The 26,380-nt window shown below is 60.0% G+C and overlaps 2 protein-coding genes across 9 annotated transcripts; both read left to right on the forward strand.

The window, feature by feature from the left end:
* The first annotated feature begins 5,764 nt into the window (after nucleotides 1–5,764).
* Nucleotides 5,765–11,913, forward strand: MSL1 (MSL complex subunit 1). 2 transcript variants are annotated; one of them, XM_062636061.1, is made up of 9 exons: nucleotides 6,601–6,727; nucleotides 8,607–8,786; nucleotides 8,963–9,186; nucleotides 9,499–9,884; nucleotides 10,622–10,686; nucleotides 10,883–10,950; nucleotides 11,118–11,242; nucleotides 11,330–11,402; nucleotides 11,498–11,913. In XM_062636061.1, exons 2-9 carry the CDS (start codon nucleotides 8,727–8,729, stop codon nucleotides 11,586–11,588), a joined length of 1,092 nt encoding a protein of 363 aa, XP_062492045.1. In that variant the 5' UTR covers nucleotides 6,601–6,727; nucleotides 8,607–8,726; the 3' UTR covers nucleotides 11,589–11,913. The 2 variants fall into 2 exon arrangements, with proteins under 2 accessions (XP_062492044.1, XP_062492045.1); XM_062636060.1 differs by lacking the exon at nucleotides 8,607–8,786 and having other exon boundaries at nucleotides 5,765–6,727.
* Nucleotides 11,914–13,271: 1,358 nt separating this feature from the next.
* Nucleotides 13,272–24,969, forward strand: CASC3 (CASC3 exon junction complex subunit). 7 transcript variants are annotated; one of them, XM_062636068.1, is made up of 15 exons: nucleotides 13,273–13,559; nucleotides 14,442–14,469; nucleotides 14,785–14,822; nucleotides 16,173–16,331; nucleotides 16,418–16,569; nucleotides 16,753–16,929; nucleotides 17,135–17,829; nucleotides 19,356–19,423; nucleotides 19,654–19,768; nucleotides 20,328–20,426; nucleotides 22,091–22,305; nucleotides 23,557–23,679; nucleotides 23,821–23,836; nucleotides 23,948–24,019; nucleotides 24,531–24,969. In XM_062636068.1, exons 1-14 carry the CDS (start codon nucleotides 13,290–13,292, stop codon nucleotides 23,950–23,952), a joined length of 2,160 nt encoding a protein of 719 aa, XP_062492052.1. In that variant the 5' UTR covers nucleotides 13,273–13,289; the 3' UTR covers nucleotides 23,953–24,019; nucleotides 24,531–24,969. The 7 variants fall into 7 exon arrangements, with proteins under 7 accessions (XP_062492048.1, XP_062492052.1, XP_062492051.1 ...); XM_062636064.1 differs by lacking the exon at nucleotides 23,821–23,836 and having other exon boundaries at nucleotides 13,272–13,559; nucleotides 17,135–17,840; nucleotides 19,370–19,423; XM_062636067.1 differs by having other exon boundaries at nucleotides 23,821–24,019.
* The last annotated feature ends 1,411 nt before the right edge of the window (nucleotides 24,970–26,380 follow it).

The raw sequence follows: 26,380 nt of genomic DNA on the forward strand, positions 1-26,380 counted from the left end.
ATCCCACATCCCGCATCCCACATCCCGCACCCTGCATCCCGCATCCCGCACCCTGCATCCCGCATCCCGCATCCCGCATCCCGCATCCCGCATCCCACCCGCAGGCACCGGGACCGGCCCCTGTCAGCCTGCAGCAGGGACACCCCAGTGTGGCAGTGTCCCCTGCATGGGGACACCCGGGTACCCCGTCACACTGCTCAGTGCAGTATGTGCGCTGGGGACACCCAAGCATGGCACTGGCACCCCTGGGGACTTGCATGGCACTGACGCCTGCACAGGGACACAAATCAGTCAGCACAGCACTCACTGTTCCCTGCACTGGGGACACCCTGCCACAGCACGGGCACCCCTGGTCCCCCGCATAGCAGCATCCCCTGGGGACACCAGTATCCTCCAGCACATCATGGTCCTCGCACCGGGAACACCTCAGTCATCCTCTGCGTGGCACCATTCCCTGTGCTGGGGGGACACGCGGGTACCCCTGTCACCCCCCCCCCCCACACACACACACACACGGCACCATTCCCTGCACTGGGGACACGCAGGCACAGTGTGGCACTGGCATCTCAGGACCCCTGCCCCATGGCCCAGCTCAGCCTCCTGCTGCACCCCCTGCCTGTGCCCAGCCCATCCCTGAGGCCACCAGGGCAATGCAGCAGCGGGTGCCCTGTGTGGCACGTGCTTGGCAGCCGTGGCCCAGCCTGGCCCAGCTCCAGGGGCTGCGGTGCTGTGCAGTGCCCAGCTCCGTGGTGCCAGGGCTGAGCTGCTGAGCGGATCTGGGTTATGGCTCCAGGGTCCCCATGGATGCTCATAGCCCCGAGGTTAGGGTGGGTTTTGGGGGTGCCAGCACCCTCCTGGGTGCCACGTGCCGGGTGCTGCCCTGGCCCCCAGCCAGGCAGAGATGGTGCAGAGCCACAGATGTGCCAGCGCCAGGAAATCCTCGGAGATAATCCCACGGGAGGGGAGGCTGTGGGTGCCCTGGCCATGCTGGGAGCTGTGGGGTGCTCAGGGGTTGGACACCAGCGCTCTGCATCCCGAGTTGCCCCTGGCACCAGCCCTGGTGGGTGCACGGAGCTGTTCCTCGGCTGGGGGCTCCCCAGGGACCTTCACTGGGTACCAGGGCTTCTCCTGGCTCAGAGGCTGATGGGGACACCTGAAGTGCCCTCACCCTGAGTCACCGGCTGGTTGCACTGTGCCAGCACCTCCAGCTGGTTCCCAGCAGGATGTGTGGTGCCAGGCTGGCACAGGGACAGGGGGATATGGGGGGACCCTCACTCCCCATCCCTGTTCACTGCAGCCATGCCAGGACTGCCCTGACCGTGCAGATGCCACAGCCTCTCCCGGTGCCTCGTTCCCTCCCGGCACGTTCCCAGCCACAGCGATGAGCCGTGACTCAGCCGCTCATCCTGCTTAGGAAAACAACCCCACACACAGCACACAGCGCACGGAGCGCAGCCGGTCCTGCACGGGGATGCTCTGCTGGACCGGGCTATCCGGCTTCCCCAGGGATTCCGGGAGGGGAGTGGGGCTGGCAGGGATGAAATGAACCCCTTGGGGTTCCACTGGGAGGTTCCACCGAGAGATTCCACCGAGGGGTCTCGCTGTGGGGCACAGCGGGTTGGTGTGAGGGTGCTGGGAGCAGGGTCCCCAGGCTGGGTGCAGCCGGGGCACCCCAGCAGCAGGACAGGAGCTAAAGGGGCCACCGAAGCCACAATGACTGTGGGCGCTGCACTGGACCCCCAGCAACCCTATGGCCCTTCTGGGGAGCCCCCCCAAAACTCTGCGGCTGCATCCCCGGGGTCACCCCATGCACCCCTTCATGGCATTGCCGGAGCCAACCCATCCGTTGTGCAAACGGGCCACGCCAACCAGCTCCAAGGTCACCACGTGCCACCACGCTCAGGCACCAGGTGAGCGCAACCTGGAGTGACCGGGGTGGCACACACGTGTCACCGCAGTGCCCACCACCAGCGCTGGTCCCCCACGGCCCCGGTGCATGCGGTACCCCCGGACTGCACCCCTCTGCTCCGGGGGGGGACAAGGGGGTGGCCGGAGGACGGCTCTCGGTGCCCGGTGGTGCCGTGCGGCGGTGCCACGTGACGGCCACGGCGTTCGCCCGCCAGCGCCTGTGCAGGGATTTATTTTTACCCCGGCTTGTTTACCTTGTTGTACCTTTTCCAGGAAAAAAAAGGGGGGTCAGGGCCCCAGGCAGGGGGTGTTCCTGCCTCTCACCCCCCGTCACCCCGCCTGCTTGGCACTGGGGTCTATGGGGTACAACCCCCACCACCCCCAGGACTCCCCTTCCCCTGGTGCTTGGACACCCTCCTGCAGCATCCCCATGGGGTTGAGGGCAACGCGGGGTCCCCGTGCTGCATCGTGCCTCAGTTTCCCCAGCTATAGGTAGGGGACAACCAGAGGCCATGGGTCTTACCCTGCTTATGGGGTGCTGCTGCCCCCCACCCCCCCCCCCCGAACCTGCCTTTCCTCCCCATGGGATCCCAGTGATGGCAGCGGGTGGGAGGGCTGGAGCCTCTCAGTGCTGCTGTGGGTGCTGGGTGCTCCTTGGGGTTTTGGGGGGTTTTCCTGCTGTGGGGCAGCAGATCCATGGCCCAAGAGGCAGGATCAGCCCTGGCTCAGTCCCACGGCTCTTGGCTGAGGCCGGCAGCTCTGTGCTGCCAGGACTCGCCTTTCCCCTCCCTGCGGAAAGGGAAAACCAGCAGGTAAACAAGGCCTGGGTGGGGGCACCCCGCAGCAACTGGGGCACCCCACAGCATCCCAGCACCATGGGACGGGGCAGACCTGGGCTGGGTGGGGAGCAGAGACCCTAGAGGATGTAGGATTTGGGGGTGCAGGATTTGGGGGTGCAGAGATCAGTGCAGGGGCAGGATTTGGGGGTGAATGTACCCCAAGAAGGTGCATGGACACAGGGATCCAGGGAGGGTGTAAGGTGCCTAGGGGGGTCTGGGGGTGCAGGGACCCCGGGGGGGGGTTACAGGGTGCAGGGTTTGGGGGTGCAAGGACCCCAGAAGGGTGCAGGGACCCTGGTGAGGGTTACAAGGTGCAGGGTTTGGGGGTGCAAGGACCCCAGAAGGGTGCAGGGACCCTGGTGAGGGTTACAAGATGCAGGGTTTGGGGGTGCAGGGACCCCGGGGGGGGGTGTGTGCAAGGTTTGGGGGTGCAGGACCCCGAGATCAGTGTGATGCTGTGCTATGAGGCTGCAGAAGGGCTGCAGGGACTCCGGGGGGGGGGGGATATCTCAGTGTGTTCACCATGTGGGGTGCCCCAGGAAGCCCCTCCTATGGGGAGCAGCCAGGGTGGGGTGTGAGGACCCCTGTGCACACCCCCCCACCCCCCCATTTCTCACACATTGATGTTTGCATCCACAGAATCCGGAGTCCTGATGGGAGAGCATCCCCCCCCCACCATGTGCACGCAGGATGGGGAACCCCCTTCCCTTTCCCACGGCCCCATACGTGACCTTCCCAAAACACATCCTGCGGCACGGGGGGGGGGGGGGGATGTGGGGCAGCCCAAACCCCACAGGTCACACCAATGGCCGCGGGCTGCGGGGCACTGGGCCCGGTTGTGGGGTCTCTGCCAAGCCCTGTGAGCGGCTGCTCCCGTCCTCCTCCTCCTCCTCCTCCTCCTCCTCCTCGGGTGCAGGGAGCCCTCTCCATGGCAGGAGCTGGCTGCGGCGTCACGTGGCGCTGGCATGTGAGCCCTGCTCCATTTTTAGCCCCAGCAGCCTCCGTGCTGCAGAGCCATGTGCGGGCGGGCGCCCGGGCGGCACGTGGGCCTGCCGCAGCGGGCACCGGGGCACCGGGAACCCCCGGGGCCGCCATCGCCATCGCCACGCGTGTGCGGGGCACGGCTGACCGCGGGGGGGGCTTGGCGTGACCCACGGCACGGTGGTGGTTGGGGGGGGGGGGGGGGTGTCAGTGTGGTGCGGCCATCGGGGGTGACGGGGATGCTGTGACTCACACGGGGACGGGGTGCAGGGGTGCAGGGGACACACACCCCCCCCCCCCCATGTTCTCATCGCTGGGGATGTGGCTCTGGGGAGACCCATGTCCCCCACATGTCCCCTGCACGCCCCCGGCACGTGCCTGGTGTGTCCCCTGCGTGTCCCCAGTGCTGCGTGTGCTGCGGGGGGTGTGTGTGTGTGTGTTTGTGTGCATACGTGTGTGTGCATGCATGTGTGCATGCATGTGAGTGTGCATACATGTCAGTGTGCATGCATGTGTGCATACGTGTGAGTGTGCATACATGTGTGCATACGTGTGCATGTGCATGCGAGTGTGCATGTGTTAGTGTGCATACATGTGTGCATGCATGTGAGTGTGCATGCATGTGAGTGTGCATGTGTTAGTGTGCATACGTGTGAGTGTGCATACACGTGAGTGTGCATGCATGTGAGTGTGCATGTGTTAGTGTGCATACGTGTGAGTGTGCATACGTGTGAGTGTGCATACATGTGAGTGTGCATGCATGTGTGCATACGGGTGAGTGTGCATGTGTTAGTGTGCATGCATGTATGCATACGTGTGTGCATGTGTGTGTGCATGCGAGTGTGCATGTGTTAGTGTGCATACATGTGAGTGTGCATACATGTGAGTGTGCATGTGTTAGTGTGCATACATGTTAATGTGCATATGTGTTAATGTGCATACATGTTAGTGTGCATACATGTGTGCATACATGTTTGCATGTATCTTAGTGTGCGTTAGTGTGCATACATGTTAGTGTGCATGCATGTGTGCAGACGTGTGTGCATATGTGTTAGTGTGCATGTGTTAGTGTGCATATGTGTTAGTGTGCATATGTTTGTGTGCATGTGTTAGTGTGCATACATGTGTCCATACGTGTTAGTGTGCATGTTTGTGTTCATGTGTTAGTGTGCATACATGTGTGCAGGTGTGTTAGTGTGCATACATGTTTGTGTGCATGTGTTAGTGTGCATACGTTTATGTGCATATGTGTTAGTGTGCATATGTGTGTGTGCGTGTTAGTGTGTATACATGTTTGCATGTGTTAGTGTGCATGTTAGTGTACATGTGTTTGTGCATACGTGTTAGTGTGCATACATGTGTGGTGTTAGTGTGCATACGTGTTCATGTGCATACATGTGTATTTGCATACGTGTGCGCATACGTGTTCGTGCTGGGGCTGCAGTACGGGCACTGTGCCTGCAGCCGGGGCTGCGATCCCTCACTGCAGGGGGTTGCGCGCGTGTGCACGCGTGTACATGGACACGTGTGTGCGCGTGCACGTGTGTGCGCTGGGGCCGCAGGGTGTGTCTGTGCACACACACGTACACACGTGCACACACACGTACACACGTGCACACACGCGTACACACGTGCACACGCACCCCGGGAGCTGCGGGCTCTGCAGGGCTGCACACATGCAGGGGTGCAGCAGCGGGGGAAGGGGTGCGCACCCCCCTTTCCTTCCCCCCCCCCCCCCCGCTTTATGAGGGTATCGCGACAGTGCGTGTCGTGATCCCGCACCCCCGGTGGGGCTGGGTCGGGTCCGGTTGCGGTGCGGGGGGGGGGGAGTCAGGCGCGGACCCCGCCGCGCTCCGGGCGGAGCCGCCGCCCTCGGGAGCCACCGGGCGGCCGCGCCCCGTTACTGCGGTCAAGGATCGCGGGCGCGGGAGCGGCGCGTCCGGTGCGGGCCCCACCGCAGGGCCCGGGGCGGGGGAGTCCGCGTGTGAGGGTTCCCCCCCTCCCTCCCTCCCTCCCCGCCGCCGGGGGGATTCCGATCGCGGACACCGGCCCCGCTCCCGGTGTGTGTTCAACTCCCCTCTCCCGCCCCGTCCAGGCCTTGCGCATGCGCACCCCGTTTAAAGGTAACCGGGGGCCACAACGCGGTCCCGGCCTCGACCCAACCCCGGTACCGGCCCCGCACCCTCCATTTCCCCGCCATCCCCTTCCCCTCCGGCGTGGTCCGCGGCTCGGCCCCTCCCCTGCCCCGCAGCGGGTGAGGGCTCAGGGGTCTGCCCGTGTCCCCCCGCCCGGGCTGGGGGATGCGCTGCGCTGATGGCACCGGGGCCCCGCCGCAACCCCCAGCACCACGCAGCCGGTGTGGGCCCCGCGGGCGGTAACGGGGCGGTGCGGAGCGGCGGGCCCCGGCCATGAGGTCCACCGCCTTCCGGGCGGGGCGGGAGGAGGAGGAGGAAGAGGAGGAGGAGAAGGAGTGGGAGGAGGGCTCCGCACCGCACCGCCTGCCGCCCCGCCGGCCCCGGGAGCCGCCGCCGCCGCCGCTGGGGGCACACAAGGGCCGCGGCGGCGGGGTGGTGGTGGCGGCGGCGGCGGAGGAGCAGCAGCAGCAGCAGCCGCCGCCGCAGCAGCAACAGCAACAGCCGCAGCAGCGCTGGGCCGCGCCGGTGCCGCTGGCCGGTGGCAGGCAGGCCGCCGCGGGGGATGCGGGCGCCCGGCCGCGCTGCCAGGCCGTGCTGCCCGGGCGCGGCGCCGGGGAGGGCGCGGCGGGGCCGGGGCCCGGAGCTGGGCCCGTCGAACCGGGGCCTCCGCCGCCGCCGCCCGCCGAGGGCAAGTGGAAGAGCGGAGCGCGGCGAGGAGCGATGGGGGCCGGCGGCGGGTCGCCGGGGCAGGCGGCATGTCTGCGGCAGATCCTGCTGCTGCAGCTGGACCTCATCGAGCAGCAGCAGCAGCAGCTGCAGGCCAAGGAGCGGCAGATCGAGGAGCTCAAGGCCGAGCGGGACACGGTACGGGGCGGGGGGAACGGGCGGGAACGCGGCACAGTGCGGGTTAACCCCCCCCATCCTCCGTGTCACCTTCTCACGGTTAATGCCCCCCCCTTCTAACACCCAGGGGTCCCCCTGGGCTGCCCCCCGTTATAGGTAAGTATAAAGCCCCCCCCCCCCCGTGGTACACCAGGGGTTAACACTGCCGTTGCAGGCGGTAATGCCCCCGACATGAGGTTAATGCCCTGCTTCTTGGCACCCCGAGGGTTAACACCCCCCACCCTCTTTGGGGTTAATGCCCCTCCTCTTGCAGGGGTTAAGCCCTCTTATTGCCCCCCGTGGCACCCCAGGGGTTAACGACCCTCTTAACAGGCGTTAATGCCCCCCCCCCCCCCTTTTGGGGTTAACATCACCCCCCCGTGGCACCCCAGGGGTTAACGACCCTCTTAGCAGGCGTTAATGCCCCCCCCTTTTGGGTTTAACATCACCCCCTCGTGGCACCCCAGGGGTTAACGACCCTCTTAGCAGGCGTTAATGCCCCCCCCTTTTGGGGTTAACATCACCCCCTCGTGGCACACCAGGGGTTAACACCCACCATTGGAGCCTAATGCCCCCCCTTCGGGGTTAACGGCCCCCCCTGGGGCACACCAGGGGTTAATACCCCTCATGGGGGCCTACCGCCCCCCCCCCTTGGTTACCGACCCCCCTATGGTATATGAGCAGTTAACAGGGATTAACGCCCCCCTTTGCAAGAGTTATCGCCCCCCCATGGCACCCAAGGGGTTAACCCCCCCTTGCAGGGGTTAATGGCCCTCCTTGTGGCTGCTGCCACCCCCGTGGCACCCCAAGGGTTAAGGGCTCCCATTAGGTCCTAATGCCCCCCCCCCTTGTGTAGTCATACCGGGGGGGGGGGGGCATCACTCCTTTCCCCACGACACCCAGGGTGTTAATGCCTCCCCACAAGGGTTTAACCCCCCCGGCAGCACAGCGGGGTCGGGACCCCCGGGATCGGTGCCCCCCCCCCAGACAAAGGCCGCCGGGGGGCGGGGGCCCGGCGGGGGCACAAAGGGCCGGGGCGGGGCGGGGCGGCGGGGGTTAACGGGCCGCCGCCCGTCGCCATGACAGCGGGCCCGCGGGAGGGGGGGGGCCTTAAAGGGCCCGCGGCCCCTTTTCCCCACGCGTAGGTTCTCTTAAAGGCGCCGCGTCCCCACGGTCGCGGCCGCGCGTGGGTCAGTGCAGTGGGGCTGCCCCTCAAGAGGGGTGTGTGGGACCCCCCCCCGTACCCAACAATGGTGCCAGCTTTGTGGTGTTCATGTGGGTATACAGTCTGGGGGGTGTGCTGCGCGCACCCCACTGCATGGTTCATGCACCCATGCCTGCGTCACCCTATAGATGATGCATGTTGCCCCGCCCCATGCCCTGTCTGCAGCGCGCCCCATGGTGCAGCTGTATCCCCACATGCCATGTGCCAGGAAACCATGCTGGCCCCGGTTGTGGAGGGAAAAGCTTCCACACGTGGTGCTACCGGAGTCCTCCGGCACCGAAGCCTGCGGTGGGGATTCGCTGTGGTGCAGCCACGGCAGGGAGATGGGGTTGGCAAATCCCGGGTGCTCCAGGCTCCTCCTGCCCTGCAACCAAATCTCCCAGGGCTTCTGGGACCCCCTGACTGTGCTTTGCTGAATGCAGGGTTGGGTTTGGGTGTCACCAAAATGAGTGCTAACGAAGCACGCATCCAATTACAAAGCACCCTTTCCCTCCTGGGGAGAGTGCAGCAGATGTCGAGACCCCCGGATTCCTTAGAATGTGGGGTCTGCATCCATGGGGATGGGCAGTGCCGATGGGGAGAAGCCAGTGGCCATTTTGTGCTGTTTGGACATCTTGGTCCCTGCCTGCATCGCAGCTGAAGTGTCCAGGGGTGCGATGCCCGCCGCACCCAGCGCTGGCGGCATCCTCCTGTCCTGCACGGCGTGAGCTGTGGCATTCCCGGGAAGCCCGCGGTGCCACCTGAGCCCAAGCGGGGATGGCTCAAGCGCTGTCTGGGGGGGCTCCTGCACCCCAAGCCTTGCCAAGGAGTCACCAGGTAAATGCCAGCAGGGGCACGGTTTGCCGCAGGGTGGCACTGGTCCTGTGCCAGAGCACCGCAGGGTCGGCTCTTCCCCGGGGGGGGGGTTCTTTGCTTCCAGAGGGATGTGCAGGCAGGGCACGGTGCAGGCAGCTGGGGTGCATGGGGGGGTTCACCCTCAGCCTGTGTTGCAGCTGCTTGCGCGCATCGAGCGCATGGAAAGGCGGGTGCAGCTGGTGAAGAAGGACAGCGAGCGGGAGAAGCACCGCATCTTCCAGGGCTTCGAGGTGGACGAGAAGCCGGAGGCAGAAGCTTGCGAGAAGCTGCCCCTGGAGTGTCCCCAGGACCTGCTGGAGCCCCCCCCGACCCTTCAGCCCAAGCACTTCCCCTACGGCCGCAACGGGAAGGGGCATAAAAGGTACAGTGTGCCTGGGGGGGCTCTGGGAGGGAAAGCGGGGGACCTTCCCTGAAGCTTCATGTTCCATCTGTTGGGCTGGAGGGTGTGAAGGTACCAACTCATCCCAGTGCTGCTCGGTACTGGGAGCGCATCCCATTGAGCACTGGATGGAGGGGAACCTCATGAAACCCTGGGTGGGGGGACCCCAAAATGCTGGCGGAGCCCCTCTCACATGGAGGAACCTGCCTCCAGCCAGCCCCCGTGCACAGCCCTGGCAGCCCCAGCACGGGCTGAGGATCCACGTGCCTGGCTCAGCTCTTCTTCCTCCCACAGGAAGCCAGCGTTTGGGAGCACGGAGAGGAAGACTCCCGTTAAAAAACTGGTGTCCGAGTTCTCCAAAGTGAAGAGTAAAACTCCAAAGCACTCCCCGGGGAAGGAGGAATCGGGCGGCTCCTTGTCCGAAACTGTTTGTAAACGGGAACTGCGGAGCCAAGAGACTCCGGAAAAACCCAGGGCGCTCTTGGAGACCCCGCTCCGAGCCTCGTCCCTGCCCAAGGGCCCCGGTGCCCACCCCAAGGAGAAGAGCTTCTTCAGCAGCGAGGCAGACGACCTGCCCTATCTGTCCACCACGGAAATGTACTTGTGCCGCTGGCACCAGCCGCCGCCGTCACCGCTGCCCTTGCGGGAGCCCTCCCCAAAGAAGGAGGAGACTGTGGCAAGTAAGCAGTGGAGAGATGATGGAGAGTGGCACCGTGGCATGTGCCAGGCCTTGGGGCAGAGCTGGCGGCCGGACATGGGCTCACCCGCCTCGGAGTGCTGGGGAATGGGGCTCAGCACCCTGTCCCTGAAGCTGGCAAAGGGCGAAGCCCCACATAGCAGTGGGAGAGGTGCAGCCGGTTGTGTGGTGCTGCTGGTTCCTCCCATGGCAGTGGGGATCAGCTCTGGTTCCGGTGCTGGGCTCCCCCAGACCGAGGCACCGTGCTGGGCCGGGCTGCTGGCCCCGTTTTGCTCTGGTGCACCCGTTTGAGGGCTGAAGCAACTTCCCGTTTGCGGTTGGGAAACGTGTTTCTGGTTTGTGCCGCTGTGGCATAGCATGGGGTCGGCTGCTGCCCCCAAATCCGGTGCCTTGTCCTCTTGGCCGCCCCTTCCCAGCCGCTCTCCTTGGGTCCTGCAGCGTGGTGATTCCCGGCGATGGGCAGCGCTCCGGCACATCTCCTCTCGGAGCAGCTCAGGTTTGCTCGTGCGCTTGGCCGGGGGCATGGTGATGAACTCTCCCTACCCCTCAACCAGCGGCATTGCCTGGCCAGGCTCAGGATGGGCTTTTGGGGAGGGCCCAAGCCGTGCCCTCCGAGGGATGGATGGGCTGGCAAGGAGCAGTGAGGCGGTGGGATGAGGCTGGAGCATGGGAATGTCGGGGTGCCAGTGTGGAGCTAACACTTGGCCTCTCATCCTGCAGTTCCATCTTGGAGGGACCATGTCGTGGAGCCCCTGAGAGACCCCGACCCCTCAGACATCCTGGAGGTATGTACAGCATTCCCATAACTGGAGCCTTCCCGCTCCAGGAGCGCAGCTCAGTGTTCATTTTGGGGCTGGTGGCATCCAGCATAAACCCTGGGGGCAGTTGTTGGGATGGGGTGAGGGTGAGGAACGAGCCTTAGTGCTGTGGGACACGGATCTGGTGCAGCGAGGCCGTGCTCATCCTCATCTGTTGTTACAGAACCTGGACGACAGCGTCTTTTCCAAGCGGCACGCGAAGCTGGAGCTGGATGAAAAACGAAGGAAAAGGTGGGAGCAAAGAGGGCGATGCAGGACTGGGGGTCCCCAGCACAGCAGATCCTCTTTGGGGTGCAGGACTGGGCTGCAGTGGGGATGGGAACCGGGAATGCTGCCAGAGGAGGGACGTGGCAGCCAGAACAGCCTCCTGAGCTTCCCAGGGGCATCCTGTTTTCCAGGTGGGACATCCAGCGGATCAGGGAACAGAGAATTCTACAGCGGCTGCAGCTCCGAATGTACAAAAGGAAAGGGATTCAGGAGTCGGAACCTGAAGTTACCTCATTTTTCCCTGAGCCAGATGACGGTGAGTATCCTTGGCAGCGGGATGCAGGCAGGAAGAGGAATTAGGGTATAGGTAGGGGGATCCATAACGCTCCCATCTCTCCCACAGTGGAAAGCTTGCTCATCACCCCGTACCTGCCCGTCGTCGCCTTTGGCCGGCCCTTACCAAAACTGACCCCACAGTGAGTACCGTGGTCCCCAGCAGCGGGGAGGGATGGGGCTGCTCATACCGCTCCCCACCGGGAAGGCACTGGAATGGCTTTGTCTCTTCCCATAGGAACTTCGAGCTGCCCTGGCTGGACGAGCGCAGTCGCTGCCGATTGGAGGTGCAGAAGAAGCAGACGCCGCACCGGACCTGTCGGAAGTAGCTCCGGGCATCCCTGGCTCGTCCCACGGCCGTGTTTGACGGATGGCTCCGTTCCTCCGTGATCCCAGTTCTGTTCCCTTGGGTTTCACAAGCGTTCTTCGGACTCATCCCCCTGTGCCGCAGACGGATGAGGCTCCCCCATCCCGTATCCCGGCCGCTCCGGTCCCAACGGCAGCTCACGGACTCCCAACCCCATCCTCGGTGCCCGTGTTTGGGATGCTGTGGACGCTCAGCAGTGGAGCCGGTGCCGGGGAATGCCGCGGCCCGTCGGGAATTGCTGCCTTGTTGTTTAGTTAGGAAATGGGATGAACACCAGGGTGGGGGCACGGTGCTTCCTGGGAATGCTCTTTGGGATGTTGGTGCCCCTCTCAGTGGCTGTGACAGGGTCGGGGGGGGAGGGGGGGTTAAAAACCTTCAATTTTCTTTTTTTTTTTTTTTTTTTTTGTGAAATAGAGCTCCTGAACGCACAATTTTGGGGTTTATTTTTTTTTTTTTTTGTGAATTTTGTTTGGGGTTTTTTGGTTAATAATTTAAACGTTTGGAGGTTGCTGAAGTTTGGCCTGAGGCAGCGGGGGTGGGGAGGGATGAGATGGGGATGGATCTTCCCCCCACCCCCACCTTGGTGGCATTGGCCATGGGGAAGGGGTTCCGGGGGGGGGGGGTCCAAGTGTGTGTCCCCTCCCCCCCAGCAGCGATTAAAGAGGACAAAGGTCAGCGGAGCCACGTCTTTGAGTCCCATATTGGGGGGTCTGGCCATGGGGCTGTGTCCATGGGACTCTGCCCATGGGGCACCAGAGGGCTCATTAATGGGGGAAACTGGTGTAAAAACACATTCTAAGGAGGAAATTTGTATCGAAAACCAGGAAGTTTGGTTGGAAAAACCTGAAGTGCGGGTCAAAAACCTGGACATTTGCTTGGAAAACCTGAAATTAGCTTCAAAAACCTTGAAATTTGCTAGGAAAACCTGAAATTTGCTTGGAAAACCTGAAATTTGCTACGAAAACATTGAAATTTGCTTGAGAAACCTGAAATTTGCTTGGGAAACCTTGAAATTTGCTTGGAAAACCTGGAATTTGCTTGGAAAACCTGGAATTTGGCACAAAACCTTGAGATTTGCTACGAAAAGCTTGAAATATTCTTGGAAAACCTGAAATTTGCTTGGGAAACCTGAAATTTGCTTGGAAAACCTGAAATTTGCTACAAAAACCTTGAAATTTGCTTGGAAAACCTGAAATTTGCTACAAAAACCTTCAAATTTGCTTGGGAAACCTTAAATTTGCTATGAAAATCTTGAAATTTGCTTGGAAAACCTGGAATTTGGTACAAAACTGAAAAGTGCTTTGAAAAGCCTGAAATTGGCGTCGCAAATTTGAAGTTTGGGGGGTGGAGGGGGTGGGTGTCACGTGAGGGTTTTGTTTTTTTTTAATTTCGGTGTTTATTTTTGATGCTCTTTTTTTTTTTTTATTTACGATAAAAGACCCCGCGAGCCCGCCCTCCCGCGCGTGACGTCACTTCCGCCGTCGTGACGCCACCCTCCCGCTGACGTCGGCACGTTGCCCGGCGCTCGCGCGCCCCCTGCCGGGCAGAGAAGCGCTCGGGCAGGTCCTCGCGCGAGGGCTGCCGGGACGGCGATGACGTCACCCGCCGCGGGGCCCGCCGGGAGCTGTAGTCCGTCCCGGCGTCCCCCGCGCGCTGGGCCAAGATGGCGGACCGGCGGCGGCAGCGCGCCTCGCAGGACAGCGAGGACTCGGACTCGGATTCGGACTCGGCCGCCTCCGACAGCGGCGCCTCGGCCGCCAGCGCCGCCCGCTCCCCATCGCGCTCCGGCTCCGGGTCTCGCTCCGGGTCTCCGCGGCCGCAGCACCGCCCGCCGCGGGGCGCCGCGGGAGCCCTCAGCGCTGGGCCGCGGGGCCGCGGCGGCGCCGAGAGCGCTGCGGGGGGAGCGGCCAAGAGCGCGCCCGAGTCCGAGTGTGTGAGTGCGGGCGTGCGGGGCGGGGGGGGCGATGGGCGCCGCGGGGCCCTGCGCTGGGTCCCGCCCTTGGGTTTCCATTCGAGCCGGGCTCCAGCGCCGGGGTGGGGCTGAATCCCCCCCCCTCCAACCGGGCCCCTGCGGCGGGTGCAGGTGCGGGTTTGCTGCCCTTTTCCATCATGGATCCGCCCTGAGCGGCCTTCCCTTATGGAAAGGACACCTTTAGAGGGAGGCTGTGGCGCTGCTGCCCCGCGGCGCGGGGCTCCTGCCCTGGTCTGGATGCGAATTGCTCCCATCCTGGGTTCCTGCACCGGTTATTCCAAGTTTCCCCCCCAGTTTTGACGTTTAGCCCCATTAGCACGTTGTCTGGTTGGGATCTGGGTTTGTTTTCACTGCACAGGTTGATCAGTGTTCTTTTAACTAAAAACTTCTGGATCTGAGCTGCTCCTCTTCATCTGGTCCATGATTCCATGAGCCAGCGGCTTCTCCAGGGTGCAGGGCTGTGCTTCTATCACTGAATCTCGAGGACATGTTCAGCATCTATTCCTTATTCTTGCTTTAAGGAATCCTCCTGGAGCTGGCTTGTCTGGCCCTCGTTACTGAGGGAGAGGCCCTGGCGTTGTTGGCATTGCTCTTTCCCTTCTAAGCTCTCCAGCACTTGACACAGTTTGTGCTGGTTTCTTCTTGAGCTGCTTTAGAAAGACCTAAGAAAAAGGCATTGGGAGCCCAGGGTTTGTTTCTTTCCTCCTCACTGGAGCTGAACTTCCCAGGGCGGATGCGACAGGACCAGAGCCAGCCTTTGTTGGGGTTGTGTGTGGGATGATACTGGGACTGGGCTGCTGACCTCCCCCTCTGCTAACCTGCCTTTCTCCCCTTCTCCCGCAGGAAAGCGAGGATGGCATCGAGGGAGACGGTGAGTAACGACTTCCTGGCTGTGCTGTCCGTGTGCCAAATGGGAAAGCTGGACAAAACGCCTTCTCCAATGGCCCTGCAGTTGGTGCAGTCCCAAATATGAACTCATAACAGTGGGCAAACAGTGGGTGCAGGAGCAGAAAGCCCCAAATTCATCCTTGCTTCCTCCTGTGCTGGCAATGGGGTGTGTTGGGGACACGCTGGTGCTGGCCTCTGCCTTGGAGAGGCTGCTCTGTGCCCCTCTGCTTGTTACACTCACGGAGAAGCTGCATTTCTGCTCCTGCCTTAACACCCGACTCCTTTTTCTCCCCTGCAGCTGTGCTCTCGGATTATGAAAGCGCCGAAGACTCAGAGGTAAGAGCAGTTTCTGTCCTGGTGTTCCGAGTGTTCTGCCCGCTGTTTGCACCTCACATAATCAGCACAACCCCCAGTTGGTGTCCCTTGTTTTCCACCTCCCCATTGGCAGCATTGCCTTTGTCTCAGGGTACCAGCCCCTCACCGGTGGTTTCCTGTGTACAGAGAAGCCGCCGTGCTGCTGGGGTGGCTGTGGGACCGGTGTGTTTGGGATACTGGGAGCCATGGCCCAGAAGGGTGTGGAAGGAAGCGGAGGATGCGTGTTGGGTTGAAGCATCCCTGTGTGTGGCAGCTGGAAGGGGAATGTGCCCCAGGAGTGCTGATAGCTCTGTGCTGGCTGTATATGCAGCAAACGCTACCTGAGCCCCCCTGCCTGTGCCCTGTGGCTGAGGTTTTTAGCTCAGAACAGCAAGTTTACCGTTTCCAGGCAGTTTAGAGAAGTTGTGGTTTCTAATGATGACGATGAAGGTTTCCTAGTGAGAGCCCTTCTCTTGAAGCAGCTGTTTTGGGGATCTGGAGGGGGGCAGCAGTTGAAGACAACACAGGAAAACAAGGCAGATGAAATCAAAGCTCTTAGGGCTATACTTGGTCAATTAGTCTATGTCATTAATGGGGAGGCTGCAGAGGTGGCACGTGGAGGGAAAGGGGCAGCTCCCAGTGTTCACCGTGCAGCAGCTCTTCGTGCCTGGAAAGCTGCATGGAGGCTCCTGGTCGCAGTGGTGCACATTGCAAGGGGTATTGCATCACTGCTGTGCCAGGATGACTCTGTTCCTGTGCCTAAAAATAATGCCCTGTCTGGGCTTCCCCAGCGTAAACAAAAGGAGCAGTTGATGTGCAAATACGCTGTGTTGAAAGAGAAAAACAGAGCAGTCTTTTTGTTAATCACACGGGGCTATTTTTAGTGTGGGTTCAGCCTCAGCAGGGCTTGCAGGCTCCTGGAGGGTGAAACCAGGTCAGCTCCTGCGAGCAGAGAGCTCCCAGTGACTCAGCTGAGTGACTCCAGGGAATCTGGAAGCGGCGCTGGCTGGGGCCGGGCCCTGGCGTGGGAAGGAAGGGATGGTCCAAGGGCCCTCGCTCGCTGTCTCCCTGCCTTTGCCATGGAGCTGGTCCCAGACTGGAAAGCCAGACTGTTGGACTTGATGGGGATGGGGAGAGGGGGTGCGTTTGGTTTGCTCTTTCCATCAAAATACAGGGATGAGAAGGACCTTAAGAGCTAATCCGTTGCTTTGAGAGGGGCAGGTCTCAACAGCTGGAACAAGGATCTGACACCAAATGTGGGGACTCGTGTGGGGAAATTCCTGGGGAAGCTGTTGCTGAAGGTCCGTGTTAGAGTAACCGAGGCTCTTTCAGGCGGAGGAAGAGGATTACAGCGAGGAAGAAAGTGCCAAAGTGGAGCTGAAGCAGGACAGTAACGATTCCTCTGGATCAGCGGCGAAAGCGGAGAAAGGGGATGAGAAACCAGACTCTAAGGGTGCTGTGACTGGTGAGAGGCAAAGCGGGGACGGGCAGGTAGGTGTTAAGCATGGGTTCCTTGGGCCGGGGGGAGGCTTGTCACAGGGGGACTGCTGTAGTGGTGAGAGCTGTGGTTTTGACAGGAGAGCACTGAACCCGTGGAGAATAAAGTTGGGAAAAAGGTTCCCAAGCACCTGGATGACGATGAGGATCGGAAGAACCCAGCTTATATCCCGCGGAAAGGGCTCTTCTTCGAGCATGACCTCCGAGGGCAGACACAGGAGGAGGAGGTCAGGTATGTGAGCATCCCCCATAGGTAAGGGCTCTAAACTGACAGAGGGGAGATTGAGATGAGCTCTGAGGCAGAAGACGCTGTCTCCTGTGCACACCCAGCCCTAGAACCGCTTGGTCTCTGGGCATGGGATTGGTGGGAACTGCTGCATTTCCTTTGGAACAACTTCTGGTGTGACTGTTCCAGGCCAAAGGGTCGTCAGAGGAAGCTGTGGAAGGACGAGGGCCGCTGGGAGCATGACAAGTTCCGGGAGGACGAGCAAGCCCCCAAGACCAGGCAGGAGCTGATCGCGCTCTATGGCTACGACATCAGATCAGCACACAACCCTGACGACATCAAGCCAAGGAGGATGCGCAAACCGAGGTGAGCCGCAAGGTCAGACTGGAGCTGGCTTCTCCCAGAGGGAGACAGGTCTGAAATCCCAAAGTGGGGAAGCCCTCTTGATGGCATTGGTCTCTGAGGTGTGACCTTGGTCCTGGGATCTCTGGACACCGTGGAGAGGGTTTCCCTGTGGTACCTTTCACCAGGAATTTGTTTCCAGTTGTTTTTCCTATTTGTCCCCCCTCAGGTTTGGGAGTCCTCCTCAGCGAGATCCAAACTGGTCCAACGAGAGGCCCAATAAGCCCCCAAGGCACCAAGGTGCAGACAGCACTTCAGCTCCCCCACGAACCTTCACCAACAGGAGCTCTGCAGGGACAGGGAGGATGCCCCCACCTAGGAATTACCCGAGGCTGGGGGGCTACAAAGAGACCCGTCCAGGCTACCGAGCTTCAGAAGCCAGCATCCAGCATCTGTCTCGGAACGGTGAGCAAGTGAAACAGGAGAGCAGCTACCGAGGGAAGCGCGCAGAGCAGACCCCACCGAGGGACAAGTCACCCGAGGTGGAAGCAGCGCACGTCCACAGCAGCCCTGTAAGGGAGGAGGTTGCTTTGGAAAACCAAGCCACAGCTGCAGATGCTGCCCAGCCACCACCAGACAGACCAATTGAAAAGAAGTCTTATTCCCGGGCAAGAAGGACCAGAATCAAAGCTGGGGATGCAGGGAAGCTGGCGGATGAAGTGCCCGCTTCGGAAGGGCTGGCTCCTGTGCCTCCAAAACCCGTGCAAGCTGAGACATCCCTCCCACCAGCCAAGAGCAGCAATTGGGAGTCACCAGTAGAATCCAGCTTGGATGGACTCGAGCAAGAAATGACCCAAATGAATCTCGCTGAGCAGAACTGGGCTCCAGGGCAGTCTCAGTTCATACAGCCCCGGGAGCTGAGGGGTAAGTGGGTGCTGCCTGTTGGTTTTCTTCTACAGCCAAACACAGTAGACAGGCAGAGCTGAACTGTGTCTGCCTCAGTCTTGAGGTGGATCCACGACAGGGGTGCTGAGAAATGCAGTAGAGGTGGTTAGAGGGGACAAAACAGAAGAGAAAAGGGGACTTTGGGAATCACAGTGAGACCGGCTGCTGCAGCCAGAGTCATTGTTCAGGAGATGAGGAGCCTTGTGCTCACTTGGCGGGTAGGGCGATGGATAACCAGGCTCCTGCAGTGTCCTGCTAGGAGCAGGAGGGAGCTTCCCTCTGTTTATCAGTGTAGTTCCTAGCGTTGGGATTTAGTTGGCACAAGCTAAGGCCTGGCTGGGATTGGCAAATGAATTTGTGCCTCGTAGGAGGAAGCGGCTCCATTTGCAGCAGCGGGAGGGATTCGAGGCAGAGTTTCCTTGTGTGAGCTAAGGACTGATTTCTAGTTGAGCCTCCATGCAAGAGGTCACTCAGGTATAATTATCCCTTTGCAGAATGAGAATCTTTTCTGGGGTCTGTTGGAGTTCTTCCCAAGGGAAATAAAACTGGAGCAAGGAGAAGAGAGCAGCTTCCTGCTTTCATAAGCATCTCTTGAGGTTTAGGTCACGAAACCACATAAGTCATCTTGTACTGATGCGACTGGCAAGAGCTTTGTGTGAAGTCTCTCGGTCTTGACTGTGGATGTGAGGAGACAGGCTTTAAATGTGTCAGTGGGATGAGAGTTCCAACATGCTGTGATCTGCAGCTGAGATCACAGACTCCTTTATTTTTGTGCTTAAAAATAAAACATCTTCACAGATTTACCACGAGACAGCTCCAGACCGCAGGAGGAGACCACTTTGTCTGTCAGAAGGACATCCTACTCCACTGTCCCTTTTGTTTCTTCCTAGCAGAGAAGGCAGGATTCTGGGAGGCCTTTGGCTGGCACGGGCTGTGTGCCCGTGAGTGTGTTTGCAGTACCAGTGATCCGTGGGCACTTCCACTGTTTGTTTTGTCCACTTTGGCTCCCTTGGGATCACCTGGGATTAGCTTGGCACCGTGCTTTTAAACGTGTGCCAGAACTTTGTTGTTTGGATTAAAAGGAGCCCGTGCTAAAAGTGGTTACACCCTGGAGAGGGTTTAAACTGCAGCTTACCCGGTCCCACGTGGCTCCTTGTTTCTGCTCTGAGGAGATCCTTGTCTCGGCAGGAACAGGGCTTATAGATCAGGACCTGGATTTCAGGCTGAGGACTTCTCTTTGTTAGTAAGATTTCAAAGGTGTTGAGCAGCATGGGTGATTGTAGAGTGACACAACAGCTCCTCATCTGTCCTGAAACATTTCACATGGTAGCCGAAGAGGTGAGGTTGTCAGAAGGTTCCTTGTCAGGCAAGCAAGAGCTCTACCTATTGGTAGTACAATCACGTCCCCAGGCTGCCGCCACCTCCTGGTGTCTCCCTTGGTGGGTGAGGTGGCTCTTCCCTAGGAATAAATGCAAACCATAATAACCAGTTTGTTTCCTCCTCAGGTATTCCTAACCACCATCTGCACGTGGGAACTGGGCCACCGCCTCAGTTTAACAGGATGGAGGAAATGGTAAAGCATGTTGCGTGGAGCGTGACTGTTGCTTTTAGAAGTGCAGAAAAGCCTGGCCTGGCATGCACTTGTTTCTGGGTTGTGGTAATTAGAGGCTGCCTGGGACACCTCAGCCTTTCCCTTTTGTGGGTGTTCCCAGTTCTTGCTGTGTGACCCAGATTAGAGGTTTGCAGGGGCTGGGAAGGGCTGGAGGGTTCTGGACCCTCACCGATGCCTTTGGACTCTTTCAGGCCGTGCAGGGGGGCCGTGTCAAACGCTACTCGTCGCAGCGGCAGAGAGCACCTGTGCCAGAGCCTGCCCCCCCCATGCACATCAGCATCATGGAAGGGCACTACTATGACCCACGTGAGTGCTTCCGTCCTGCTCCCGAGGCTCTGTGTGTGCCTGGACCTGAGCAGCTGGAGCAGGAGTCCCCCCATTGCTGTTAGGGGCTTTGTCATTGTCACATACAGTGAATTAAAAGGTGGCTCTGAGCCTCCCTGCTCGGGGCTGTAACCACTGGAATAGAATCAGTGTTGCCACCTCCCCTCTGGAGTCTCTGGGACACTGCTTTCCTTCACAAAAACTAGGATTTAAAATTAACTTGAAATCAGAGCAACGCCTTTGACATTTAAGAGCGGGGAGAAGTACAGAACAAGGCTGAGGATGGATGAGGAGTTTACTCCGGCATTTAAAGTGCAAGGGAAGAGATTCCCTGAGTATTCTCCTGCTTTGTAAAAGGAGTAGGAGGCTTTTCTGTTGGGAGCGGGTAGCATCTGTCAGCCTGGTAGACTGCGTGTGCCGATGGGAATGTGGCTTGCAGCACAGCATCTTGTCCCCGTGGCTGGTTGGGGCGGGCATGTGACTTGCTGCAGTAGAACAAAACTGGTTGGAGCTTTTCCTTACCGACTGTTGTGTGTTGCAGTACAATTCCAGGGACCAATCTACACCCACAGTGAGAGCCCAGCCCCGCTGCCGCCCCAGGGCATGATCGTACAGCCAGAAATGCACCTCCCTCATCCAGGTGAGGAGCCAGCTTCCCGGCATGGGGCATGATAGCGACGTGGTTGTGCGCAGCTTGTACCAGGGAGCAGATAACTCTGGTTCCACACAGCCTCCTGTCACTGGGGGAATTCATTTTGCGTGTGTCTGCAGCGTGGAAGAGACCTGCTTCCCTCATGCACTGGGAGGCTGAATCAGTATAAATTTAAAGGAAAGACAATTGGGCATTTCTGGCCCTTGCAGCCAGCACAGGACTGAGGGGATCTGACTGGTTTGGCAGGCTCTAGCTGGATGTCTGCTTGTCCTGCACAGACCTTCCTGCCTGAGCTGCTTCCCCTTCAGTGGGGCGCTTGGCTCTGCCAGCTGCTGTGCTTGGCTGGTTCTTTGGTCCCTGATGCTTCTAGATGAGAGAAGAAAAGCAGAAACAGAGCTGTTGAGTTGGCATTTCCCCATCTTCCACAAAAACTGCTTCCTGAAGGGGGTGGGATGTGCTGACCTGGGGCTGTGGCTGGTTCAGGGAATTGGGACCCCGCGCTGGGGAAGAAGCTGTGCTCCACTGTGCTGAGAAGCGCTTTCTTCCCCCTTCTCTTCCTCCCCCCTTCTCTTCCTCCCCCTTCTCTTCCTCCCCCTTCTCTTCCTCCCCCTTCTCTTCCTCCCCCTTCTCTTCCTCCCCCTTCTCTTCCTCCCCCTTCTCTTCCTCCCCCTTCTCTTCCTCCCCCTTCTCTTCCTCCCCCTTCTCTTCCTCCCCCTTCTCTTCCTCCCCCTTCTCTTCCTCCCCCTTCTCTTCCTCCCCCTTCTCTTCCTCCCCCTTCTCTTCCTCCCCCTTCTCTTCCTCCCCCTTCTCTTCCTCCCCCTTGACTTCCTACCCCTTCTCTTCCTCCCCCTTCTCTTCCTCCCCCTTCTCTTCCTCCCCCTTCTCTTCCTCCCCCCTTCTCTTCCTCCCCCTTCTCTTCCTCCCCCGTCTCTTCCTCCCCCTTCTCTTCCTCCCCCTTCTCTTCCTCCCCCTTCTCTTCCTCCCCCTTCTCTTCCTCCCCCTTCTCTTCCTCCCCCTTCTCTTCCTCCCCCTTCTCTTCCTCCCCCTTCTCTTCCTCCCCCTTCTCTTCCTCCCCCTTCTCTTCCTCCCCCTTCTCTTCCTCCCCCTTCTCTTCCTCCCCCTTCTCTTCCTCCCCCTTCTCTTCCTCCCCCTTCTCTTCCTCCCCCTTCTCTTCCTCCCCCTTCTCTTCCTCCCCCTTCTCTTCCTCCCCCTTCTCTTCCTCCCCCTTCTCTTCCTCCCCCTTCTCTTCCTCCCCCTTCTCTTCCTCCCCCTTCTCTTCCTCCCCCTTCTCTTCCTCCCCCTTCTCTTCCTCCCCCTTCTCTTCCTCCCCCTTCTCTTCCTCCCCCTTCTCTTCCTCCCCCTTCTCTTCCTCCCCCTTCTCTTCCTCCCCCTTCTCTTCCTCCCCCTTCTCTTCCTCCCCCTTCTCTTCCTCCCCCTTCTCTTCCTCCCCCTTCTCTTCCTCCCCCTTCTCTTCCTCCCCCTTCTCTTCCTCCCCCTTCTCTTCCTCCCCCTTCTCTTCCTCCCCCTTCTCTTCCTCCCCCTTCTCTTCCTCCCCCTTCTCTTCCTCCCCCTTCTCTTCCTCCCCCTTCTCTTCCTCCCCCTTCTCTTCCTCCCCCCCACACCACACTAAGCATGTTCTCCTCTCATCCCAGGTTTACATCCCCACCAGACGCCAGCCCCCATGGCAAACCCTGGCCTGTACCCTCCGCCCGTCTCCATGCCCCCGGGGCAGCCCCCTCCGCAGCAGCTGCTGGCCCCGACTTACTTCTCCCCTCCTGGAGTCATGAATTTTGGGAATCCTGGCTATCCCTACCCGCCGGGAGCGCTGCCCCCCCCGCCCCCTCCACATCTCTATTCCAACACGCAGGTAAGCAGCTGTGCTGCGCATCCCGCCCTGAGCAGGAGCTGTCGAAGGCAGATGGGATCCTCTGGAGTGTGGGTATAGCCTCGGGATTGCTGGGAGAGGATGTGGAGCAGCTGGGCTGCTCTGTGCTGGGAGGTTGTTCACTGTCATCCCTCTCCCTGCTTGGGGTGGGTAACTGGAAAGGATGACAGCCCTGCTGCCGTACCCTGAAATTAGGAACTAGTGGATGAAATGCCTGTATCGATGGGTCTCAGAGTCGAGGCCTTCTCCTGCAGGGCAGGGGAGCAGCCCACTGGGAGCCTGTGACCTTTTACATCCCCCCCCAAGCCCATGCTAAGCAAAGACCACCTTGAAAATAGAAGCTCCCCCCCCCCATCCCTGGCAGTGCTCAAGGCCAGGTTGGATGGGGCTTGGAGCAAGCTGCTCTAATGGAAGGTGTCCCTGCCCATGGCAGGGGTTGCAACCGGATCAGCTTTAAGGTCCCTTCCAACACAAACCAGTCTGTGAAAATGGCTTTGGAAGCCCTTTCCATTGGAGATGGGGGCAGGAGGCTGGAAGCTGCCCGGTGCTGTTCCTTGGGAAGCCCTTGGTGTGCGCAGCACGGGGCTGGCTTTTCCTGCTCCGAGTCCCACCTCTGTGTCCACAGAGCTGCTGGGCAGGGAGGAGGAGCCCTCTGCTCCTGGGAGCAGCACACGGCTGACACGCAGTGGCAGGCGGGAGAGATGCACGTTCCCAAGCCATGCAACCTTTCTGACCTTCCCTTGCATCCATCCCACTGCCCTGGCAGGAGCCTGGGGGCAAGATCCTGAGCCCCCTGCAGCTGGAGGGGATCTGGGTGTGATGAGGAGCCATTACCTGCCTTGCCCATGTAGGAAAGTAGTAGCTGCTGCTGTTGCAAAGCACAGATGTACTATGGCAGCTGGGAAACTGGGGGGGTGAAGGAAACCCATCTGTGAACTTCAGTCTGATGTGGCTGTGGGCTGCTGCAGCCTGGCCCTGCCCCGAGGCCCTGGTGAGGGGCAGGGGTAAGCGATGATCCTATGTGAGGGGTAAGTGCTGCTGTTCTTTGTGACCTTGTGGAGCACAGCACAAACCAAGCCTGGTCCCTCTGTGACTGCTCTCACCTTCGGTGCCCGGTGGTGGCATCTTGTCACAGCCCAGCTTTGCACCATAACACGTGGTGCTCTCACAGGGGCTGCAGGTTTCTGTGCCCCCCCCCCCAGCACTGACCCTTCTGCTCTCTGGGGAGCACAGGCCCAGTCCCAGGTGTATGGAGGGGTCACCTACTACAACACTGTCCAGCAGCAAGTGCAGCCCAAGCCTTCTCCTCCTCGAAGGACATCCCAGCCCGTGACTATCAAGCCACCACCTCCTGAGGTACCATCCCCGTGCATGTGTGATGCTGAGCCCTCGGGGTGTGCGCGGGGCTGCAGTCTCCCTCTCCCATCCCATCCCATATAACATGCTGTTCTAGGGAAGTCTTAACCTGTCTGATCTTTGACATGTCCCATGCTTCAGGTTCTCGTTGCAGGTGGTAAGCAGGGTTCCAGTTAAGTTGGGTTTCTAAATACTTTAAAACTAAACCCGCATAAAAAGTAAGTCCAAAGTTGACTCTTGCTTGTTTTGCTTTGTTTTATTTGCTCAGGGTAGAGAGCAGAGCGCTTTAGAGAGAGAAAAACCCAGTCCTAAGCTAGAAGGCAGTGACTTCTCCTGAAGAGTAAGAGTCAAGACCTTAGTAGCTAGCTCAGGCAGCAGACTTTCCAGAGGCAAGAGCTGTTTCTCTGTGCTGTGAATGGTTTCCTCGCTCCCGTCCTGTGAGCTGTGTGTGTGCCAGGGTGCCACGTGTGTGTTTGGTTTCCTTTCTCCATGCCTTGCTCAGCACGGAGGGAGCCGGAATCATCACACAACAAGCCCCAGCAGAGCTGGGCAGGCTTGTGCCAGCGGTGATGGGCTGGGGACATGCAGTGCGTGTCGATGCGCTTGCGAGGTGCTCTCATCACCTTGATCAGAGCGTTGGGAAGGCTTCGTGAGGGGAAGGTGTTTAACCCTGAGCAGAGCAGGGCTGGAGGGGGCTGGCTGTGCCCATATGGGGCACTGGGGAAGCCGGAGGCATGGGCGGGCGGTGGTTGTGTTCTGGCGCCCGGGTGAGGAGGGTGTTCACTTGCAGCCCCCGCGCTGGTGTTGGTGCAGCCTAAAAACCCCCGCTTCTCCTTCCTCTTGCCCACCAGGACAGCAAAGGTGAAAAATCCAAGGAGAGGAGCAACACGTAGAGGTGCAGCCGTGGGAATCCCGACGCCAGCCTCAGCCCCTCGGCAAGGAGGAAGCTCCTGGGGAAAGGCTTCTTCCCTGGGCGTAGGTGAGGCAGCGGGAGGAAATCAGCTGCACCGTCCCGTGCTCAGGGCCAGGCACCTTCCCCCTCTGGTTTTACCGGTGCCCTCCCAAAAATCATCTCACTGCTGCTGATCTGCCCTCCTTCCCCTCCCTCCCTGCGGAATCAACCCCCAGGGCCTTGGCCACAAGTTCTCTCAGCTTTTCTCTCCCTTACTAAATGTCTGCCCTGTCCCCTCCCCTAGGATGTTAAACTCCGTTGGCTTGATTGTGCTCTCTGTTTTTATTTAAGAAATGAACCAGCTCCTTCAGTAAAGCTGATTTGTTTCTTTTTGGGTATGTTGGATCCGTTTGTCTGGCTAATGGGACCGCCGCCTCCCCCGTCCCCCCATGGAGACAGCTGAGGCGGTCGTTCTAATTCTCTTTTATAATTAGCAAGTTTATTTCTGCCATTGTTAAGGCACGGGGAGGGCAGCTGGGCCATCGGGGGCTGTTGGAACGCGCTGGCTCTGCAGCCACCACTTAATTTAGAAGCTCCTTCTTTTTCCCAACAAGCCCCATTGGTCACTTGTGTCTTTGGTGGTTTCTGTCCACGTCTCTGCGAGCTTTCAGCTCCCATCAATGGGAATCCACGGGCACAAGCACGGGGTGACCCCCTCGCCGCCACCACCACAAGCACACCCTGCAGAGCAGGGCGAGGTTTCCTCCTGCACCTCTGCCAGATCAGCAGCGGGGAGGGAGGGAGGTTTATGGGCACCCCGACGCTGCCCGAGCAGCCCTGCCAGCCACAAACCAGCCAGACGGGGCGAGCAGGGCAGTGATTTGCTCCCAGCACTTGGGTGTTGCCGCTGTGGAAGCGGAAGGGGGGGTGTTGGAACCCGCCCTGACGCATCCAGGATCCAACCTGGGCTCCCAGCCCCGGCAGGAAGCGTTTGCCACCACGAAAACCAGCGCTCCCTGGGACCTTGCAGCTTTGGTTTCCCTGCTAGTGCTCGGCACAGCGATGCGGTGCCGGCTGCACCAGCTCTGCAGCAGCATCCCACCAGCTCCCGATGCCACTCGAGCTTGGCCGTATCCTCGCAGCCGTTGGCAAATGGCATTAGGAAGAAGCTTGGTGAGGGCCGGCTGCCAATCCCTGCCCATGCCGGCTGCGTCGAGCACGTGCTGGGGCAGCCTGGGGAGGTGGCAGCTGCTGGCACAGGAGAGCAGGAGCATCCTTGCTCCAAGCAAGTGGCATCTTGGCCTCCGAGTCCCCGTCTGCACCCAGGGAGGGTGCCCAGGGCCCACCTGCCTGCTCTCTGGTCCAGATCTCCTCCTGCATGCCCGGCATTGTTCCTTGTTTGTAACTCCGTGCCCTTTTTGTACCTCATCCCAGGCGTCAAAGCAGGAGCCCCTCGTGTTCTCCGTGTAACCATTTCTGCCTTAAGGCTCGAAGTGAATCATTGATGTATTGGTCCTGGTGGCTGAAGTCCTGGACCTCACAACACTGTGATGGGTTTTGGTTTTGTCTCATTGGATTCCTGTCCCGTAGAAGTGCACATTTGTAACCGGTGTTGTATCGGCACGCGGATGAGAACATGTGTTAGAAAGCAGCCAGCTCTCTCTTGCCTCTCTTTCCCTGCGCTGAGCGCTTCCAAAGGAGAACCGGCAGCCCTTCCCCTGTGCTGCCGCGGGCCAGGAGCTGCTCTTCCCTTCCTAGGAGCTGCTGGTGGGACTGGAAGAGCAGCTCCAGCCCGGCCCGGAGCCCAGC

Source organism: Pezoporus occidentalis, unplaced genomic scaffold (genome assembly GCF_034315485.1).
Source record: "Pezoporus occidentalis ecotype Australia unplaced genomic scaffold, CSIRO_AGI_Poc_V1 ctg469, whole genome shotgun sequence".
NCBI lineage: Eukaryota > Metazoa > Chordata > Aves > Psittaciformes > Psittacidae > Pezoporus > Pezoporus occidentalis.